Source organism: Pelecanus crispus, chromosome 4 (genome assembly GCF_030463565.1).
Source record: "Pelecanus crispus isolate bPelCri1 chromosome 4, bPelCri1.pri, whole genome shotgun sequence".
NCBI lineage: Eukaryota > Metazoa > Chordata > Aves > Pelecaniformes > Pelecanidae > Pelecanus > Pelecanus crispus.
Genome location: NC_134646.1, coordinates 42747396 through 42771186, shown reverse-complemented (window position 1 = coordinate 42771186; position 23791 = coordinate 42747396). Strand labels below are relative to the sequence as shown.

Below are 23791 nucleotides of genomic sequence, written 5' to 3'. Positions count from 1 at the left end.
TACAATTGTCAGAAGGAAGAACGGTCTGCAGGGTCACCTCCCCTGAATGCAACTGATTGAATCTGTACGCATCTATGACAAATGTCAAACCATGAACAAAAACTTTTATATTCTCTCTGCATGCAAAGTCCTTTCACAAGCTTTGCAGAGACAGTCAAGGATGGAGCCCGCACTTCATCATCTTGTCTATTCCACTGGGATAAGTGATTGGTTTTGTTTGTTTGTTTTTTTAATTTCAGTCTCTGGTCTTACAAGTCGTCATTTCAACTGAACTCATATAAAACATTTGTGCTAATAACGTCAGTTTAAAAAAAAAAGACACGCCTTCCTTTCTACTGCGCGTTTTTTCTTTCTCACTCTCTTTTTCTGGCATAGAGGTTCTTGTGTTATTTTTTGGTGTGCACACTATCTGGAAATTTTATACTTCTGTATCGTATATGAAATCCTTTCTTGTTGATTGTATCATCAGTGTGAAAGTGAAGTAAAAGAGCTTCCCCTGCTGAATAAATTTCTTCTGGTGGCTAAAATAAATGAATAAACAAACAAATTAACTGTCCACTCTCTGTATTTATACCCTTCATTCACTTTTTTTTTTCCCTTACAGATATTTCTCTTTGGTGTTTGTACTGAGTATCTCTACAATCTTTTCTTATGAGACAAAGAGAACAAAGCTTCTCGTTCTTTTGTCCTTCCCAGATGTCTTCTATAATTTTTCTGGAGTCATGCAAGTGACTGGACAGGACCATACACAATATTCTAAATTTAGACAAACAAATTACTCTGGTACCTATTTTCCATCTTATTCTTCATAGCCCTCCTAATGGCCTGTTTCATTACAGAAGCACATTGATCAGAAGTACCAACTGAACTACCAAGTCCTTTTTCTGAAGTTGAGAACGTGGTAATGTATACTAACAGTGCCCTTTTCCCAATTCAGCTTGGATTATTTTACTTTTGATAGATTTTCCTTTTCATTCTGTCTTTCCTATGTGCTTGCTTGGGAATGGCCTCTGAACCCATTCATCTGTATCTTACCAGAACCAAACCACCCCACCTACCCTCACCTCCCACCTCCCCCCCGCCCCCCCCCCCCCCCTCCAAAAAAAAAAAAAAACCTCAGCCCGAGGTTGGGCCATTCTCCAGTTTGCTGCTTTCCTACTTATAAAATAGGGCAACCTGCAAAGAAAAGTATTGTTTTGTGTAAATTAGTAAATGCTGGGCTCAGTTGTAGCATTTCCCTTAGAACATATTGCCTACAGTTCAGTGGTAGCACCTTTCCTGCACCTTTAAGTGTTCAAAAAATGCCCTAAAAGGATTTAAGCCAGCTTACAGGTAACTTGTCTGAATGACTGAGACATTTGATCCAGCACTGTGGCTGAATGAAAGAAGTATCATGCGGTTAATTAAAAGCTCCTGATATCTCATGCAGAGCCTTTCAAACCTTTTATCTAGGCAAAGAGTGTATGAATGAAAGTGTGCTTGCATTTGCACACATATAAAGAATTGATGAGGACTTGTGGGATCATTGCACCAGCTTTCTCAAGGCAGGCGGCCAACAGAACAATGCAAGTCTAAAAGGAGAAATAGGATACATCTTTTTCAGGATGTCACCTGGCCAGTTTCCTCCATGTCTCACAGTTAAAATGTGTCAGAACTGCATTTGGGATGGCAGGGTTTTCTTAAGGCGCATATTAATCACACATTTTAGGAGCAATTTTTTCCCTAAAATTAGATTTAAGTAGTAGATGAGCATATTATAAATGCTTCCCAAGCTCCCCTCCCCCTTGCAAAATGTGGCTTCTTCATTCAAATTGAAAGAATTATAATGTGATAATTTTCAACACCAGTGCATTTCTCTAAGGGAAAATGCTGTTAACTTTTTTCGGGGTGCTGTTAGACACTCCACTGTCAGCTACCTAAAGCTTAGCATAAGATTACAATACTTTTGCCAAAAAATAGATAAGACTATTTGTTGTTGAAAATATTTCAAGGGAGTGCTTGTACTATAAGACAGAAAATTTATATTTAAAAAAAAAAAATCTAGAGCAGATAATCTAGTATGTTCATTACAGCGTGTAGTAACTGAACCTCATCCCTTCTTGTCCCTTTCCTTCCTTTGCCCTGTCTGTCTTTTTCTTTTTTGTGGAAATAAAAAGATAAAGTTTAGTACCTGTTTACTTACCCCAGATCCACAAAATCGGCCAAGTCTCACACCTGACTTATCGTGACCATCAAAGAGCTCTACGTAGTCATAACCACAGTCTGCCTCTTCTTCAACCTCAAAAGTCTGAAACATTAACTCAACTTGATAGCTGCGCTCTGCCACCAGGAGCCAGTCGCAGTCTGCCTGAACCGGATAGTTGTTATCACCAAACTGAGCATGCGAGTACAGATCTTTGGGCTTGGTTTCAGCTTTCAGCCGACCGCCGCACTCTAAACAGAGGAAAAAAAATAAGGACAGAGAAGTTTATTCAGTGCAAATTAGCATTTTCTTTTCATACATGCCCAGCCTTATTCAGGCTGAGTGCATTTTTATGCCACTAGCAGGTCAATCAAACAAGGTATAGAGTGAAGTACTACCCAGTATGAATACAAATCCATTATTCTGAGTTTTCCCTATATAAATTCTGTTTTATAACTATGGAAACTTGAGCATATTTCATAATTTTTAAGTGAAAGACCAAAAGTCAGGGAACACCAAAGTTGTGAGGAATGCAGTTCAAGAGGTAGGACTTTCTTCAGGTAGGCATTTGAGAGGTGCCTGTGGCCAGCAAGGTGAGTGCTGTAAGTGGGGCATCCACATTTCAGTGGTGACAGTCTTTCCACATGGGTTAACAACACCATTTGCAAGTGGCAAGGGAAGATCAGCTGTAGCACACATTTAGTCAGCAATCAAGTGCAAAAGTCTTGTGTTTCACAGGAGTGTCAACTTTAACCATCATGCAGTGCCTGGAGAACCAGCTCAATACTAAACACCGCTGCCAAGCTCGCTAGTGTGTTTTCTGTATAGTTTATGGATGTGACCAGGTCTTTCTCTGCAAAAGATGGTGGCCAGGAGAAAGCTGCTACTACCAGAGACAGTCTTGTAGCTGAAAGCCTGCTCTTGAAGCAAGTCTTGAGCTGGAGATCCTTGCCCTATGCCAAAGCAGTATTTTCAGTATAAATCTATATTTGTACACAGTAGTAAAATATATGTGTTGCTTTAGAGCTTGTTTGTAACTGCCTAGAAAGTTCATAATTTAAATATGAATGAACTTCATTGTACAGTCCATTAAGCTGTTCTTTAACCAGTTTGCTCAAGGAGAACAGAAATTGCTGAAAGTGTGCTGAACAAAAAAAAAAAAAAAAAAAACCAAACCAAAACCAAAATAACCAACCCCAAACAAAACTCCAAATCAACAAACCAGGAGCTAGTACTTTATCCTTTCTAAATATTTTCAGCAGCTATAATTAAAACTAATATTTGATCCTAAATAGCCAGTGAATCTGGCTTCTACAGTAACTTAAACATATAAGTATTATGCATTTGCCAATTAAAAGTTCTATTACAATGCAACCAACAATGGATGGAAAATTGTACTTAAAAGCAAAAAATGCAGTGTTTATTATGTTTCCAAGAGATGGGTGGTGGCTTTTTTTCTTTACAGCTACAAAGATTTCAATGAAAACAGCATAATTTTGTTGTGGTTTCTCATCAAGAACAACCCACCCCTTACAGCACCCATAAAAACACCAAGTGCAAACGAGCTTGAACCAAAACCTGAGATTCACAAGTTTAGATTCAATTTTTATAAATAAATGAACAGATAATTTTATTTGCATTTTGATCAAATGTATCTATGATTAATAGATCATTTTATAATAAACTGAAACAAATTGCAAGATTCAAACATTTCTAAGCTTTGGTGAATTAATAATTTGAATTTTACTTCAGTGTCATGGACTCTACCCACACTAAACACGACCAATTGCAATGTTATATTGTGAGAATTCACATTTCAGCTGGGAATTAATGGCAGTAATGAGCAAATCCTTATTTTTTAGAAATGTGATATTTTTTTCTTAATAAGAAAATGAAGGAATCAAAGCAGGCAATATAAATTACGTAAATAGAGTAATCCATTATGCATGATTTGTTGTTCAACCTGAAATTTCAAAATTTTTTTGCTTTTAAAGAACAGATAAGAGCACATGATAAAGAAAATTTGTCAAATGAGATAGTTCGAATGGTTATTTCTCATTGGTATTCTAATTTACTTATTTTTTTCCTACTCTTGATTTAATTTACTTTTTTTTTTTTTTTTTTTTTTTGACTGGACTGTTGCCAACAGTAAAAACATCTCCCTGCTTCAGACACGGAGCAGCTGCTAAGGAGAAAATGTTTAATTAACTGTCTGCATTGTTTCCTTCTGCTTGCTACAGCGGACAGGAGCTTAAAGGAAAGTTGTAGCCATACTACCAAAGGCAGAAAATGGCAATTCCCTTTCCTGTGCCCTTCTCCCATGAATTATAGTCTTATATTTTGGGATAAAGTATTGATTTTAGAAATTACAAGTCAATTTTTCAATTTCTTAAGGACTAAATTGTAGTTTCAAAAGTCAATATCCAGCCTGCACAATGCAGCGCTGCATCAGGATGTGTGGCGCAGGCTGTGATGGGTCTGCACAGAATAGAGCAGCGCTTGCTCAGCCTTCAGAGCAGAACTAGCCTAGCTGCGCCGACCACCATCCTTTCCATTGTGCTGGGTCTGCTCTGCTGTAGGTATGATGTACACATCTGACTGTAAAGAAATCTGTCCGACTTGTAAAATGCTGTTGATCTGACAGCTTTAGGTGAAAGACTTTTTTCTAGATCAGCTAAGGAACAAAAAATGCTTTCTTGTTTCCTAAGCTTTCTAGGGGCTTTTAGGCTTCTTACAGACATAGGAGCAAATCAAGCAGTAGTCTCTTGACAAGCTGGACAGATGGGAAAAGCTTAAACCCACACTATCTGAACTAGTTAAACAAGATTATAAATTTGATTCAGCATTGCAGTAATGAATTATTACAGTTATTTTGGAAGCGACACAGGATCCTAAACTGAGTGACATCTGAGATGTCCAAATTTGTCAGAGACATCCTCCCAGGGTTGACAGGTAGGAGGAGGATCTACAGCAGACCTGCAACCTCCTGCAGCAGCGGCTGGAGGCCAGGCACCATAAATGAGGCCATCCGGAAGGGAAACAGATGCCTGTGTTAGGGTAACAAAATCACTCCCTGAGCAATGATGCTTAATGTTCTGTCAGGAGCATTTATTTTCATAAATTCCTTCTGAACGGGTTCTGCCTCTTCTGAGAGGGAAAAATATAATAGAATCTATTTCTAAAACTGTGTTGCACTTCAGAAACAGCATTTGATAGGTTTTGCTCCACCTAGGGAAGCCTTTCTATCCAGCCTATTTTTTGAAACTTTATTGCCCCTGCTGCTACAGTTTTATCCTGGTTTTTGAAATATTCAATGGAAATTTGGTATTTGGACAGTATTTCAAGCCAAAAAGTGTCACAGAAAGGAAATCAACATCATCATCAGGATCTACTAGCATAAGAGGCCATTAAATCATGATGATGCCAGGAATACAGCAGCAAAGACACCTTTGGGCTTCGGATCCAGTTACTCCTTCTCTGCTGTTATATTATACAGGTCCTTCTACTAAGTGAGTTCTGCCCAGAGGTCAGAAGTGAAGGGAGCAGCTTCCTCAGCTCTCCCTGTCTGTCTGCACAGCTATGCAGGACTGAGTACAACCTTGCCTACTTCCACTGCATACTGTCAATTATTTGCTAGAAAAAATAATATAAGGAAATACAATCCACTGTCTATACACTTGTTAGGTATCTATTCATTCAAATCAGTGTCCAAAGCACAGAGGTAAAATTCTGACTGTTTGGTGCAAGACTGCAGGAAAAAGCTGCAAGATCCGAGTTGTCTCTCACTCAAATGGTACCTTAAAGCACATGCTGGTGATGTGCTGTTCAACTTAGCAGTTTGTGCAACAGCAGTCCACAGAAATAAATGTCCTCTCTTAAGGAGACAAACTTTCTAAGTTTTACAACGTTCTTAAAAACTGGGCAGATTCTATTCTTCAGATTTTCTCAGAAAAGCACTATTATGCGTGCTAAGAATTTTTTTACAGTTAAGGCACATAAAACTCAGCAGATAAATATATATATACACATAAATATATATCTATATGAGGGAAATTCCAGCAAGTCATAACATAACTAGCAATCTTTAGAAGTTAGAGAATATAAATTTGAACTTCTTTCAATATAATGACTGCTCCAATACTGCAAGTTGAAAGTGAGAAAAATAAACAAGACAGTACTTTTACAAGACCTGTTGCTAACAAGAGTTCTGACCTTTAACTATTTACCCCAAGGTAATTTAAAAATGAGTAATCATTACCATTTCGATCTAATTTTTCATCTAAGCTAAGGGGTTATTGTGGTAGGGAAGGCAAACAATGGCATGCTTGCAGAAGAGGATTTCCCACAAGACAAACAAATTGAATCAGGTAGCTAAGCTTTTCACTTTCCAGGTCCAGATCATGAAGAGTGAATAGTTCATATAATGTTGCCTACTGTCTTCTTTGAAAGGGAAATTAAATCAATAAAGTTTTAGAATTATTCTTAAGAAAGCAGAATGAAAAAATGAGAAAATGCGAACATAGATATATAAGGATTTGTTAGCTGAGCACTACACATCAACTTAATGAATACTCCAGGTAATATCGAATGGTATGAACAGTGATTAATCACCTTAATTACTTGATCTTCTATTAATAACTGCTACCTGTCAGTAAACCTTACTTACCTGCACAGATATTTATAAATATTTTCTGCATTAATATTTATTTCCAAATACTGGATGAATAAGAATGAAAGTAAAGATAGAAATTATGGATGAAGAAGAAAACAAAAAAACCCCAACACCCCTCGTCTTACAGCAAGCACCGAAAGTTCAGAGATTCAGCACTAGGGGCCACTGTAAGCCAAGCCACTTCAGGGAAACAACGTACACACTATGAAAATGTCCCAAGAAATCTACTAGTGCAATTGCAAAACACTATTTTTAATTTCAGTGATTTCTGCCAAAGAACAAAATAAAATGGTAAATGTGAAGGAGTTTATATTCTTACAGTCTTAAGAAAGTCTTCAGTATTGTTTTTTCTTCTTTTTCTTTGGCTTGTCTTTCCTTTTTAGCTCTACAGGAAAGTAATAGCTGTTTACACAAAACCCAGACTTTTGTTTAAGTTAGAACAGGAAAGTAATGGAGGTGCATCACGTGCCCCAGTGAAGTATTGCCATTAGGAAAACAATGAAAAGCTATTGAATCTTTTGCAAACTAAAGGCATGAATCTTAAGAAATATCTCTTAGACTGTCTATGCCAATATCTTCTTTTTACTGGGTTTTGTTTCAAAATCTTTTAATCATTTACCTATAAAACTGAGACACAAAGAGAGAGAGAGAAGAAGAAATAAATGTCTACAATATTAGAGTATACTTTCTGCAATATCAGACTTTTCCTACTGTTCTCAAGGTTTCATTAGATTTAGTTGTTAACAGTCTTATCTGTAAACTCATCCCATTACTATAAAAGAAATGCCTGAATATCTTCCACTAAAGAACAAAGGGGAAGTTATTAGTAAATCACATCCTGATTTTCTGACCTGTAGAGTGTGTTGCTTGGAAGCCTTTTCTTTGAACTGATGCATCAGAAATAAAGCGGAGAAACATTTTGTTGCCAGTAGCAATAAGAGGATCTGGTATCTTATTGCCGCATAAGCGTCCCAGAATTGGTGATTTTTCACTTTCACCATCAAACACTTCCAAGTGGTCGTAAGCACATTCTTGATGTTGTTCTATCTCAAATTCATTGAAGGTCTGGGAGGAAAAAAAGCAAAATGACTCAATGTAGTACTGTATGTACTGTACTTATATGGTACATACGTACTGATAGTATGTTTCAGAATACAAAGTAGATGTAGTTAAGATGACAGATTTTAGCACTACTGCCCCTACAAGCCTGTAGCTTTGAATAACACACTGATTTTGAGGAAGTGAAATGATAATTAAGAGAGTGAATTTTAAGAGGGCATCATCCTTCATATAAAAAGGGATTAAAATCTTTATAGCCAGTGAATATCCATAACAGAATATTCAATCTAGATTACTGTGACTTTTCTGTTGAATTTGTACCATTTGTAGAATAATTCCAAATTTCACAGAACATTAAAAACAGCAAAAAGTAGGAAAGCTATTGGTTCCTCAGATAGTCGAGAACTGATTGAAACATCTGCAAAACATAATGCCCCCTCCTCCCTTTTTTTTTTTTTTTTTATTTACCACACACTGCAACTAACACCTTCAAGAACGACCTTTCCACATGAATGGTTATGCATTAAAGTTATATTTTCTAATCTATTATCTAGAGATCTATTTTTTGTTATTACTACACTAAAAATATTTCAGGCTGCACCCTTCGTGCTAAGATCACATATTTGATAGCGAAATCATTGTGAAAAATTGCAAAATTTTGTTGATTGTTTATTAAAAAAACTTCAGCAGACTCTTTTGCTGTCCTCAGCTCTCCCAAGAAGATTCGAATCGCTGCCATAGTTTGAACACAGTGATCACAGACTTGACTTTATTTCAAATCTGTGATGTTTCTTTTACACTTCAAAACATTTACCTTTGTTTCTGAGCTCCTAGGGATTCTCAGTCTCTCGTAGTGCTCATGGCACCTTGTAAAGACAAATTTGGATCTATTAAAAATTGTAAATTGCAAGCCCTTTAGAGCAGAGCCTGGCCAACTTCCTTTTAAAAACTTTTAGAATTTAGATTTCTCAAACTGACAGTGTCCAACCAAAGGCATTTCCCAAAGGTGTATGCCATACCCTACAGAAACTGCTAAAACACATACAGCTAATACCTGCTTTTCAAATACAGAAGAGTGTCTTCCAAGACTGGACTAGTATCACCAAATTTATTTCAAGGGGACATCTAAGAGACTTCAGATAGGACTTTTTGACCAGGGCTAAATTTCAACCAGAAACCTAAAGATTAATATCTAGTAATTTCCCCTCATGTAAACACTGAGAAGACAATATACATACACGTCTTTGTGAATTTTCAGAAATAGCCTACAATTTAAGGTGAAATTCAAAATCTGTTTTGCTCAACAAAACAATATAAAAGCACTAAGTATAAATGATCCCATGAGTAGTCACACAGCTGACTTTATTTAAAAAAACAGTAAAGCATTGAGAAGCAATAATTAAAAGGAATAAAACTGAGCTATCAAATACTGAGCAAATATCGTAATTATGCATTCTATCTGGTACACCAAAGCAAATCTGAGCTACCAAATCCCTTGTGGAATCCAGCCAGTGTGAAATGTGACAGTAATTTATATTAACAGCTGACCCAAAGGAAATATGAAGAGCTAACACAAACTCCTTTGCCCAGAGAACCAGAATATTCAGAATAACACTTTGGTTTTGTGAAAAGTGAAGAGCTGCATGATGCAGTGGGTGTAGGTTCATTTCACAGGGAAGTTTGGGGGTTTTATTAAGGGAATGAAACTGCAGAGGCAGTGAAAACAGCTGTACAGCAATCCCTCCTGCTGCTCTTAAATTGTAGTCAGCCATTCTACTTTTATGATGCCAAGTACGTGTTGTCATTTATACCCAAATAAAATCTGATGGATTAAAAAAAATCCAGAAAGCTGAGAGACTAACTGTAAGGGAGTTAGTTAAATATAGAATTGAGTCAAGCCAACTTGGAATCAACAGGAGCAATAGATGTGATCCAAGAGCAGCCTGCAGAACTTTGTTTTCTTTTACAGGAAAATTATATCAGTTTTGTTCACTTCTCGTCAGTACAAAAAGATCACTCTCTAGGAAGCACTTCTCACCATGAACTGTAAGACACACCTATCATTTTTAATATTTGGCTTATCACTGGGATTCCTAAGCCTGCAGGGGGACAGTATATGTTATACTGGGTCCCATAAAGAACAGAAAAAAGTCCTAAATCTGTTGTGAGTCTAACAATAGATTCTAGCAATTACAGAGAGAATCAAAGGGATTTATTTTTTTAAAGGAAAAGCAGATCTTAACATTAAGTCTTTTAGAAGCTCGAAATATTTCAAAACACCCAGAGATGCTTTCCATTTCTTTAAAAAGTGGTCAGTTCCCAGTAGTGGACTAAGAGCAGGCTTGGAAGAGGAGAACTGACACAAACTTTAGGGAAAGTTGAACATGACTGAATAGTTGCTGCTAACTTTATCTCTATTATTTAGTGCCAATAGAGTTCACAGGTGATTTAATAAAGCTGTTAGTATAATTAAATCGCACTCCGTCTTCCTGGGACAAATGCTTTTGAATACCTACCTGCCCTGGTTTCGGCTGGGATAGAGTTAATTTTCTTCCTAGTAGCTGGCATAGTGCTGTGTTTTGGATTTAGTGTGAGAATAATGCTGATAACACGCTGATGGTTTAGCTGTTGCTAAGTAGTGCTTACACTAGTCAAGGACTTTTCAGCTTTTCATGCCCTGCCAGTGAGAAGCTGGGAGGGGGCACAGCCAGGATAGTTGACCCAAACTGGCCAAAGGGCTATTCCATACCATGTGACATCATGCTCAGTATATAAGCTGCAGGGCATTGGCCAGAGGGCAGTGATCGCTGCTTGGGGACTGGCTGGGCATTGGTCAGCGGGTGGTGAGCAATTGCATCACACATCACTTGCTCTGTATATTATTATTACTATTACTATTATTGTTACTACTACTACTTTATTTTATTTCAATTTTGAAATTGTTCTTATCTCAACCCATGAGTTTTCTCACTTTTACTCTTACAATTCTCTCCCCCACCCCACTGGAGCAGAGGCAGTGAGCAAGCGGCTGTGTGGTGCTTAGCTGCTGGCTGGGGTTAAGCCACGATACCACCCCACCATGACTACAGTCCCCATTTTGATTGTCTCATTAGTGGGAATGGTATTCAGAAATGTTACATACAGCTTCTGAACATACAGCCCTTTCTATCTATAGCACTCAACTGAGTAGATACGTTGGTGGCACTTATGGATAGCTGCCTGAATGGGACACTTAAGTCTGTCTCTTATAAACATCCGGCTGATTAGCTTATGAAAATCTCTCTCTGCTACATACATTTTCAAAGCCATCTTTATCTACACATTTTATTTAAAAATTCTGAAGTGCATGCCCATTTTTTCATAGTGCTCCTTAATGACACCAAATGCTTAACTTGAACCTTTTCAGGAAGAGACTTTTCAATGATATCAGAGTGAGAGCAATCACAACAAAAGATTAGTTTCTGCACACACATCCCTCTCAAAAAATGAAACACAGCTTCACAATTCATGTGGTTTGTTACCATGAAGAAATCAATTCTTCCCTTGTTCAGTTTGAGTAAGTAAACTGTGAGGAGTAAAGTGAAATACAGTGTGAAAGTCCAGGAAAAAAATATTTCTCCGTAGTGGAAATATGGTATTAATATTATTAATATTATTGATATGGCATCTTGCTGTACTAGACAGACTTGCACAGAAAAGTGGATTTCAGACTATAAATCATGGAGGTATTTTTGAAAATTCTATCTAGCAAAATTCTATCTAAATTTTTCCAATTTCATTGGCAAAAGCCGATTTAAAAACCTTTTTCTTTAAAACAGACCATGGGATATTTCACTGAAGAAATCTGAATGCTGGAATTATGACTGCTGAGGTTAGAAGTAGTGAAAAAGCTTTCACAGAAATGTTTCCATGCCTGGCAGGTTTTGGTTTATTCAGCCAGGATGAAGAAGGCTTGCTCAGAATTGGCAGCAGAAAGGCCACCTGAATCAAAAACCTGTTTTTCACCTTTTGAATGGACAGAGCATGCACAACACTCATTTTCTGCAACCCCCGCATCCTGCAGAATAGTTTAACCGTTTTACTTCTGGTGAACAGGGATCAGCACATGATCCCACATCCGCACCAGTAACAGGGATTATGCTTTTGGCTAAGGTCAGGAGTCATGAGATAACGATGTATATCCCTTTCATCCCTGCATCAATGTTGGCTATTGCTTCTACCTCTCTGAAGCTGACAGATCTCTCTTCTTAAGTTTTTTTTTTTTTCTCCAAAACACCTGTTAAATCAATTTAGCAGATTTTAAAATATATAAGGCCAGCTTTTGTTGTGGCTGTCCCCTGAGTACTCTGGCTGAAGGAACTCTGGGGCTGATCTCAAAGCAGAAAAGCCCCCTGGGCATGTCCTTGCCTTTAGCTTTGTACAGAGGCTAGATAACCTCAGTAGAGCTGCAAAGCTCCCTAAGCTCTGCTGCCCTGCCTTCAGCCACCAGCACTAGCCTCAGCCAGCTGGACACAAAAGTCACTTAATTTACTTAGGCTGCTCTTTTACTTATGTTAAAATTTGGAGCCACTTTTAAATGAGAAGTGCAGGTTCTTGGTTTTTTTGTATCTTTTCCTCCTCAAAAAGTAGAGAACAGAAATGCAAAAGGTGTGTGGAGAGCACTGTTCGTAACTTCTAATTTTGCTTATCTACATATTGGAGTTTGTGTAAATGGCCTCTGCCATATTTGTCAAAACTTTGTGCAAATTTTATGAATTGCAACAATGATATAGTAAAGTCTGACAGGAGAAAAGTATTCCTCCTGCCCTTAGCTGCCCAGGGTATTTACAGGTATTTATCTATGATATTGAGTAGCCCCAGTTGGCCAGGAATGGACAGGAGTCAGCAGATTTCTAAGACAGTTTACCTCTGGGCTGCAAACTGATAGTAAAGTTTAGTGACAGTTTCATATTGTTGAGTAGTCATTTGAGAAGCAGGCTTGGTGGAAGAAAAGAGAAAAAGGAAAGGTAGTCAGAAACTCACCAGTTTGACCCTCTGCCCGGGGGTGGCACTGATTTCCCATGTGCACTCCTTTCTGCTGGGATACTTGTCTGGCCAGTTGGGACTTGTGATGATGCCATTGGGACTGTGGATCTTCTGTTCACACTCAGCTATGCCAACAGTGATAGCATCAGTTAGTCTGGGGGTTTGCATTCAGAGGTAGCCAGAAAAGTACTCTTTTTTGTCAGGGGACCCACTGAACAGGAAGGAACTTTAGGAAAACAGCTAAGCACACTCTTCAGTGTGCACAGTCATGTTCTTCCTCTTTGGTAAACGCTTTATGGCAAGTAACCCAGCATGCTTGTTTATTGATTGTTGTGAAACATACGCTATTGTTTACAATGGATGGCTTTTTTTTAAAAAAAATATTATAAAGGAATATACATAAGGTAAGCATTAAAATTTAATCGAGTATTTTGCTATTCCCCCCATTCTACATACAAATAAGTATGAAAATCCGCATGAGAAATTGTGCTACTCCAAATGATATTTCTTGGGCAACTTATTTTTCTCTCTTCTCGCTAATTTTCATACTGTAGCTACAGAGCAGTCATTTTGATTTCTAAACCACAGTTCCTAGGGACATATATACAACTAAAGAACAGCTAAGACTAAACTGTGAGTATGTACCAAGAACGGCTTAGTCATTCACATCATAACTGAATCACCAGAAGTGCATCTCTGTGAATACAAAGAACTAAGACTTAAAGAAGGCAAGAAAGGAATCGGTTCCATTTTTTTATTCAGTTTTTTAACAATCTCAAATTGCTTTATAAATAATATCAGAGAATTATTCAATAGGAATCTTTTAGAGCGGGCAAGTATCATTCCAGTGATAATGCAAGTAATTCACAAAGGGTGCATCTTTACTCGCAAATTAAATCCATGCTAGATACAGCCTTGAGAAATTACAGTAGCTCACATGATATTGCACGCATGAGGTTCATTTGCAGATAATCTAAATTCTACTTAAGCCCCAAAGCCCCTTAAGCCCCAAAGCCTCCTGTTTTCCTGGAGGTAGCCACACCTTGAGACAGCAAATAGGAAGAAAGATGCATAGGGACTTGACTGGAATTTAGATTGTCTGAATATGTCCCCTAAAATAAGCCCAGAAAGGGTAGATACAGTTCCAGCCTGACTGCGAGGAAATAACTGCTACTGATAGGAGCAAACGACAGCTTTACCAAGCTTCTCTCCAGAAACACTATCCCTGTGTTTAATACAGCATTAGACAAATACTCTATCACAGCTTTAAATGTTCTACACTTCACAGCACTATTAAAAGTAGCACTCCCTGCCAATGATCCCAAGTTTTCCAAACTGCATTCCTGTGGACCTCAAACTCAGCCACACACAAATGCTGGGGATGGAGGGGACGGGAAAGGAGGGGTGGGGGAGCGTTGAAGCCCAAATGTCTAAGCCCCCATTACCAAGATCTTTCTTTTTCCGGTCTTTTCCTTGGAAGGAGAGCTGCAGAGATCTATCTGTAAGAAGAGCTGTATAATCAACCATTCAAATACCTTACTACTTACCCTCCTTGCAGTCATGTTTGTTTTCGTGTAGCACAAATCCATTTCGGCACTGGCAAACATAGCTTCCTACCGTGTTGATGCACTCATGCTGGCAGCCACCATTGTCCTTCGAACACTCATCCTTGTCTAAGAAATACACAACAAGGTGGGGTGAGCATCACAGCTAGCAGGAGTTGTCATTACAAAAAAAAAAAAAAAAAAAAAAATGTTTAGCACAGTGTTTGAGTCCAGAAAAGGATAAACTAAGGCACACAGTTCACTCTTCTCAGTATGGCAGTTTCATGGTACCTTAGTTCTAGCCACTCATTGCTCAGCCTGCAACCTTGCACCATGGCACAAATAGTCTGTCTCATCTTTCTAGGAAGTGAGGAGTAGTTCCTAGGGGAGAGGAACACTAGTAAAACAAACAAGCGAAATCAAAGGAGATAAGACAGTTACCAGCATTTGCTCTTTCAAGTGGTCTAGCTGGTAAAATTTAATAAATATCTTATCCAAAGCTTTATTTCAGTAAACAACAGGAATGTAATTTATGGACAACACAAAGTATTCCAACGTTATGCAAATTCCACAATTTAATGGTGGTATGTTGAAAGGAACATGTAGGCCAAACAAGGTTTCAAGCTCTGCATACTAAACATGTAAGAAAAGAAGGATTTAACATAAACTTTTTTTAATAAGTTTATTTTTTTTTCCCAGCAGAGTGACAGTGTGCTTTACTTTTAATGAATCTGGACATTACAGAACATCACAAAAAGAAAAACATTTCATTGAAAAACATACAAAAGAAAATGGCACTAATTATTTCAAAGATATCTACAATATAGCATGCAGTTCTGTTTATTAACATATAATCCTTTAAAAGAGCTTTTAGTGTGTTAGAAGTAAAGTAGAGAGTAGGGGAGGAAATATGACCTGCATTAAACAGCTACAAATTCATTGCATGGAAAAAAGCCAAACTAGATTAACAGGCTGTCATTCTAGCAAGAGGCCTCAGCTGCCACCCTTCTATGTCATTCAGCTGTTGTCATTTTTGGTGAGGCTGGTCCATTTAAAAAAGGCAGACTGCTCCTGACATACGCATACATACATACATGTATATATGTATGCACAAGTATACACTTATATATGTGTAGACACATATATATATAATCCTGAGATATAAAAATATATACCTATATAAATATATATATAAACACATACACATAATAAAAAAACCTGTATCTTACAAACTGTCATTTCAACATGCAAAGAAAGGAGGAAGAAGAGCAAAGAAATTGCGGTCATCCCAGAGGTCCAGTTGTTGCAGGGCTGGAATGCAGAGCATGCATCCCCTTCAGCCTCATGTACCTTGGAAAGCAGCAGTGAGCATTATCTCCAAACAAGGTAACATGCAATGTTTCAGACTTTAGTAGGCACAGTAAGAATTTCTATAGGTTACAAGCCACTATGGATAATTTAAGTCTCTTTTTGTTGTCTTATGTATTTTTTCCCTGCCTTTACTGACGCTCATATTCAGTAACACAACAAAGGAAGTCTGCATTATAATTGTGTACATATCTGCTTTATCTACTAAAATGTATGCAACACTTGCCCTGTTGACTTGCAGTTCTTTCCATAAAAATCATCTTATAATACATGATGATAACATACATTTATAGATAAATTCTGCAAGTCAAACCCAAGCATCCACTGCATTTTCTCCTGTAAATCTCAAATCTGTTTGCACTGAAAGTTTTTGGAAGCTTTCTGCAGATGTGAACAGATTTGAAGGTTAAGAAATAGTCAAAAACATAGGTAGTTCCCAGAATCATATGTCCAAAGGCTTATACTAGTTGTCATCTTGATGGTGAAAAAAACATAAGAGCTCCACAATTCATTGTTCATGCACCTTGCAATGCAAGTCCCAAACTAAGGTACTAAATCTATTTAATTTCAAACAAAAGTTTTAATCTTTCATCTTTGCAAAAGCAAACACTATCATAAATTAATTCCATGTTGCAAGTGAAGAATAGTAACAAGCAAATGAGAAATTAGACATAATATGAACAAAACTCTTCAATATTTCCCCTCCTAAGCATTAGTCTGTAGTTTTCTACCAAAATGAGAAAATAAATGGAAGGCAAGCTCAAAATGCATTCTGCTTAGGCTTTCAAGTATGGACTAGGCACACAAATTCTGTGCCCTGGTCCTGTCCATTTTCATCTTCCACCAAACTGTGTGAAAATACTGCAAAGTATTTTAACATTAAATAAGCTTATATTCTGTAAAATAATCTCTTAAGAGACAAGTACATAAGCAAACAGTCCCATGTTGGACCTCCTTAGAGATAAAACAATGGACAGAATGTAGAAAGGAGAAGCTTTGGGACATATTTGAACACAATAATTACTTGTATGTGGTTAATCAAGGATGCAACTGTTGAACGAGCCTTCCTCACACTTCATAATTCAGAACAGACTATCTGTCAAATTGATTGCCCAGTGTCAAAATTCATGAAAAAACAATTAGTCTGTATTAGTTATAGGAACAAATGTTTTGCCATGTGAAAACAAAGCCATTTGTTATGCTGACAGATGGAAATGAGTCTCCCCATTTTGAATGGATACTTTCTTTCTTTTCTCATATCAGTACTCAGAACAGGGAAAGATCCATTCTCAACAAAATGTTAGACTGAATCATTCAGAGGACAAATGGTCGTACCTCTGAAACCCTCAGAGGCCACCAGTCTGTGAATAATACGTACTCGGCCTGAAGGGACCTGTATCAAGTCCTTGCAAGATTCAAAAACAAAAATTTTCTCTTTGCAGGCAGCTTTCTTGTCTGTGGAAAAAAATGTACCAGGATGGCACCAGAGATGAGTTTGTGCTCCAAAACAGATTTGCTCAAGGCCAGAAACATTCTAGCTATCTCTTTTTAACTGCTCAATGAATCATCACCCAGGAAAAAATGTCCCAACAAACCTCATTTCTATATTATATCAAACACCATGTATGTTTTGAATGATCATGCAAAGAACCATAATTATTTAAAACACTGAAGTAAATCTAAAACGATAAGTGGAAGCAGTTTAGTGACATATTATCACTGGGTATTAATCATACTGCTACAGGAAGACTGATTTAAAGAAATGATTAGGCTATCTTCTTGGAAACACAGAAAAAAAAATATTATTGTTATCTTTTTCCCTCCCTAGAGTAAATTCCTGGAGTTGTTTTACACTCCTCTAGTCTTATGGGCCCAGCAGACTGCAATAGATCTTCTGACAAGAGCAGGAGAGAGAGAGAGGATGACAGAAGAAAGAGAGGGGGAGAAAGAATAAAAACTCAATTACTGGAAGCTTTTCATTTAGAAGCTTAATATCCAATTGCAAAAAGTTTTAATAAAAGTTTTAAAAGATTAACATATCATGACTCCCTAGTTTCCTCTCTTTACCCACAAAACTTGATTATAAATACACAAGAGTGTCTCTGGAGATTAGCTAGATCCCTGCAACAGCTCCCAACTGAGCTTTTTTCAGAACTGTCCCATCAAATGTAAATTTTACAGAATGTTGAAAAAAAAAAGTTTTTCTCACTTTCCAGTAGCACCTGTCTGCCTGTTAACACCATTTTACAGCCAAAAATGTAATTACAATTTGTCTTATATCAACATAAACACCTTCCTAATGCAGGTCATCTGTTGCCCTATGTCACTGTTTGCTTTCACAGTTTATCACAGCGGGTTCCAACCACCCCAAAACTGCTTTCTGTCATCTGAGCTGGAGCTGGGCCATGCCTTCTCAACTATAGCCATGGCTGCAGAATTCACCACCATAAGAGTTGCAAAAAAAGTTATTTGGCTGTGCTTTGTGGAACACATTACAGTTCCTAATCTTCAAACTAATCTGGTTTATCCACCTGTCTCTCTTGCTGAGCATTGCATATGCCCTTTACTGGTGAACAGACTGCAAGATGCAGTGTTTTACTTATTACTGATTTTTTTTCATGATGTATGTCTTTATTACTAAGTGCTTCCAAATATTTCTATTGTGATTTAATCAATAAAACTGTTAAATGCCTTCCAGCAGGTATCTTGGACACTAGCACTAAGTACTTCTCTACAGATACCATTCTAAAAGTAGCGTATTCTGAAAACAAGTATATAAATAGGCAAAAAACCTCACTTCATCAGCTGAACAGTGATCAGCTATCAACTCCCAAAGGCCAAAATACTTGAAGTCAAGTTCATTCTTCATTGACAGACCAATAGCATATTATGTCCATATTAAGGAATTCAGGGGTAAGAAAGTTATAGTGTTTTCTAACAGCCATGAGAGTTTTGTCTGATGAATTATTCAGAGATGACAACCTCTTTTTAGAAACTTTAAGTTCAGAAGTTTGATTTCTCTCAAGCATTACAAACTTTCTGTTTTGATCAGGAAATATTGTCAAAAGGGGAAAGCCAGATAACATACAAGAATAGAATCTGCTAGAAATGATAACAACTGGAAGAGAACAGGGAAAGAATGAAAATAAAACACAAAGTATCTCAACCCATATGAAATAGAGAAGATATTATGGCAGAAATGCATTATGAAGCATTCAGTAAATTTATTTACTTACAGACTCAAAGACTATTTATATCAACCTATCTTTCTTCAAAGGGGGTTAGATATATACTATATCCAGGACATATCACACATTTCTATTCATTAAAAAACACATTAGTTCAGACTTCTCCCTGGGTAATTAATTTATTCTAGTGATCAATGATGTCATTTAAGACATATTTTTTTAAATTACCAGGAAAACCCTATTTTAACCGGGGGGCGAAGGGGAAGAACATTTCATTCAGAACTGAAAAAGACTAGAGAAGTAATGGTTCTCAAGGATTACAACCTGATGCTTTGAACTCCATGAATTATAGTCTAGTCTTTCTCCAACATATAACATTGGCCTGATTTCTTCCTAGAACCCACTCATAATATTAATAGGTCATTTAAACAATCACTAAAATAAACAAACAAATAAAATAATTCTGTGAAAATTAACTTTAAAGAAAACCAAAATTTAACTGACTATAAATGTATAAATGTTCAGCATGTCCACAAAACACAACTTCTGAATTACAGAGCTTACACAAATTACAAAGCTATCATTGCCAATCTTATATAGCATAGCTGTATAGATCCTGAAAATACATAACAAAATTAATTTACAGGTCATTTTTAGAACTGGAACACATCAATACTTATTCTTGTAAAAAGTCAAAATACGTCACAATTCCTGCTGGCACTACTAGGCCAACATGAAATGACTAGTTGCATAAGTGTTTCTAGGAGTGTCTGTTGTATGCATATACATATTTACTACAAATAATGAGTAAAACTTGGAAGCTTCTTGCTAATGTAATATACAAATTTAAAAGTAAAAAGTTCTACTATATGTAAAGATGGATCTGAAAGACTATGGCCAGAGAAATGTGATTGCTAGGAAAAAAAAAAAAGTTTCACAGGAGGTAAAAAGTTTGTTAATTTCTTTGTATGAGATGAAACACTTTTTATTCATCTTTCACAATTATTTAAGAAAAACATCAAAGCAGTCATAATAAGAAAACGTTGAAAGTCTAAACTGCTTGTCTTGACAGTTATTTTCCTCACTTTCCAAACTACATCGCTTATACAATACACTGTTTCTTATTACTTGGTCATAGTTATCAGTTATTAACACTAACCAATGAAATACCATTTTCATTTCAGATTTGATAAAATATGTTAGCAAACAAATGCTAACAACACTGCCTGGTAATACATTTTGCTGCATATTAAACACAATCAGGATTCTACAGTTTCAGATTTTTATCCACTATCAAAAAACTTGGGGCAGAATTCAAACCCCAAATGCTTCTGGATGACTTCCAGTTTGGGGAGGTGGAAGGACAGGACTTTTGTTGCGTTGTTTTACACAAGATAACATACCTATGCATATGTGTATGTGTAAACACACATAAAAAAACCACTAAGCAAAATTCCACTACTAACACCAGGTGGTATCCTGCCACAGCCAGATTATTATAGTCTAGTCTCAATGGGTAATTGTGCAAATATTTCCTTCAGCTTCACTCATGTCTAACTATTCAACGATACATGTCCTTAGATGATACAAACTTCCATCGCGCTGATCTGCCTCAGTGAAATTACACTCATAACTAAAAAGGCACACATTTTTGCAAAAGCAAGGTCTTAAACTCTGTTCTTCTGCGAAACATTAAGAAGTGCAACGTTTGGCAAGAACATACCCGTAATGTTAAACAAAGGTGGCACACAGTGGTAATTTCATAACTAATGAATTATATTAAGTGACCTGAGTGAAAAACACACAAGTGTACACTGTATGTAATTCATATCACATTACAACTAGGATTTGAAAAAATAGCAACAAAACTTGGGATACATCTAATCGAAATTTCAATGCACTTAGTAAATTTGGTTTTTTTCCTCTGTATCTCACAAAGTTAATTTGCCTCTGCTGTTGTTTAAAAATATATATATGCATTCCACATAATTCCTACTAGAGGCAGACATTACAATTCAGAACCTTACTTTAAGACAAGAGAGTGGTTTACGCTTATATAAATAAAACAAAGTCAAAGCTACCAGGAAAATTATAAGGGAAAGGCCACTCACTTTCATACCAAAATATAATATTCACTCTGCCTAGTCAGTGTATGCTCAGAGGCACTCACAGGTACACAAGAGTGATTTTCTATACCTGAGAAGAAGTGTGCCTTGAAGCCTTTTTTTGACACAGTGTTGTCAGATCTGAATTCAATTCGCATGTTGTTGTACTGAGAGGTGATAACTTCAGGCACTTCTGTACCGCAGAATTTACCATGTAGTTTAGAATCAGAAGAAAGGCCACTACGAATCTCCACATAATCGTACTTGCAAACCTGAGAAAAGAAAGAAAAAATTTTTTGTTGGCTAACTAAAAGAAAAGCATGAAGTTGCTTCTTACAAACGCAAGAACTCTGGTATATGCTGCTTAGTAATAGATCAATAATATCTTTTTTCACTTTTCCCTGACTGAAAACATTTGTAAATTCTTACAAACATTCACTGATTTTGTGTAACAATATTTTAAGGTCACTAAGGCATAGCTATCTTATGCATTACGTTCAAAACTATTATTTTGATAGATACTAATCTGTGTTTAGTATCTAAATTTCAAGATGCTTAGTAACGTTTCCATTTAATCTAAAAAGTAAAAATTCCAGTGACATGAGACTAAAATCTAGCAATATTCAACCTAAAAATTATACCTATCTTTGTGCTGTAAACCACATACCCAGAACCTACAAACCTTTTACTGCTTGCACCTCATAGAATTTTAAAAAAACCTTAATTTTCACTTAGAAACTTACGAGATAAGGTTTTATCATAATGTATTTGAGACATATTCATTTATTTACAAATATATAAAACTACACTATTAAAACCATACATCTTTCTTTAACAGGAGCATAACTATAATTTTGAAGGTTGATGCATGTCATTGTCATTAAAAGGTTAAAAATAAAGTAAAATAATATAATAAAAAAGCCTTATGCAAGGCCTGCTACTCGTGATAATACTTTCAATGCATAATCCCTTGGTCAACCTAAAGCCTTCCACCCAAAAACTTCTAAGCTTCTTAGGCTCAACTATCAATCATTTAATCAAAAATGTCCCAGTTGTCTGCAATTAATAGCTTAAGAGAAAACAGTGGCCAGGAGGATTCATACAGAGTTTAGAATGTCCACTATATCCAAGTTGTATTTGATAAATCACAATTTCTAGTCAAAAAAGAAATGTCAGGGGAGCTGGAGGAGAACTACAGAAAAGGATGTTTTAGCCTTTATTGCTCTCTCTCCCTGTGAAATATTAAATGATTGTCAGCATTTCCAGTTGTTTTTAATATAATACATTCTAGATGTAGATTAAATATTCATTGTTACGGGAAAAATTTTCCTATGTTGCAGAGTTGGAAAGTGACTAATTCAGTTGAAACTACTATTATACAATATAAAGAACACAAAGATTCATAAAACTTGAGTTACAGCCACATACTGATTTATATTAATTGTAATTGTAATTCATATTAATGCATGTGATTTTCAAATATAGTTTGCAACATTAATAAATCTCATCAATTTGAGCAATACATCAGTGGTGAGTTTTGATGGTTTCATAGCTTTAGATTAGAAATGAAATGTAATTTCAGATAGGTCTAACTTTCTTCATACTACACCATATTTACAAAATTTTACAAGTTAAATGTAAAATTAAAATTGTAAGATGTAAAACATTAAAATTGTGATATCAGAAAAGACATCTTGGTCCTAAATGGAGCTCCTATAACAAAAAAAAAAAATAGAGCATTTCTTAAATGTATACATTTTATGTCTGGACTTGGACAATATATTAGAATGTTCCAGATATTATATGTTTCTTCTGATTTCCACAGGAACCATTCTTAGCACTACTATTTAATAGTATAAAGCTGAGATTTAGTAGCACAGGAGAGGATCAAACCAAAATTATTAATGTTGAAAAACACTATGTATTTATTTTTCATATCTGCTTAAGTTATGTGTCTTGCATGATCTTAGAAAACTGATTTAACTTCATTACACCCCAGGTGTCTTCCTGGCAAATATGGCTTAAGCACCAAGAAAGTGCAGGAAAAATGTTTTATGATTTGTTCAAATGGTAATTAAGTTTTAATTCTTTGGGATTTTTAAGTTTTTATTACACATTTGCAGTTCTTATAATAACGATAACAGAACATGAGCATAACCTATAAATCATTAAAAGTTGGAATTTCATGGACTTTAGAACCCACCCCACATTATTTAAAATAAAATAATAAAAAATCTCACATTGCTGCCTCTGCAAATAATTTTGAGATACTTTGGAGAAGCCATGGCTAGGTTGTTTCTTAGTTATAAATTAAACTCCAGCTTTTGCCACTTCAGATCTCATGCCTAAAGCATGGCCCATCCTTATATCGAATATGTTGCTACAAATTTTTTTAGTCAGAAATAACATCCTGGGATTTGGGGTCTTAACGCCGTGTGAAAAATACCCAGATAAACTCAATGGCTATAGCAAATTATGGCTAGAGCGTGGCAAGGGAACTTAATTGCATGACAGAGCAGTGCCTAGGAAGCAGAACATAGGCTGAAAAGTTGATGTTGAAACCCGTATTTTACTGATTTGCACCCAAAAACCACTGCAACCCCCACCGCTTTGTTTAAAGCTATAGGAGCAGCCCCTGCCACATGGAG

The 23791-nt window shown here is 36.4% G+C and overlaps 1 protein-coding gene across 2 annotated transcripts in view; it reads right to left on the bottom strand.

The window, feature by feature from the left end:
• Window positions 1-386: 386 nt before the first annotated feature.
• The window catches only part of TLL1 (tolloid like 1), a 135449-nt gene continuing 112044 nt past the window's right edge, over window positions 387-23791 (bottom strand). For both annotated transcript variants that reach the window (XM_075708918.1, XM_075708919.1), the window contains 6 exons: window positions 21235-21415; window positions 14486-14611; window positions 12936-13063; window positions 7706-7919; window positions 2183-2433; window positions 387-521 (listed from right to left, as the gene is read on the bottom strand). In XM_075708918.1, the coding sequence (XP_075565033.1) occupies window positions 387-521; window positions 2183-2433; window positions 7706-7919; window positions 12936-13063; window positions 14486-14611; window positions 21235-21415 (1035 nt within the window). The remainder of the gene's footprint in view (window positions 522-2182; window positions 2434-7705; window positions 7920-12935; window positions 13064-14485; window positions 14612-21234; window positions 21416-23791) is intronic.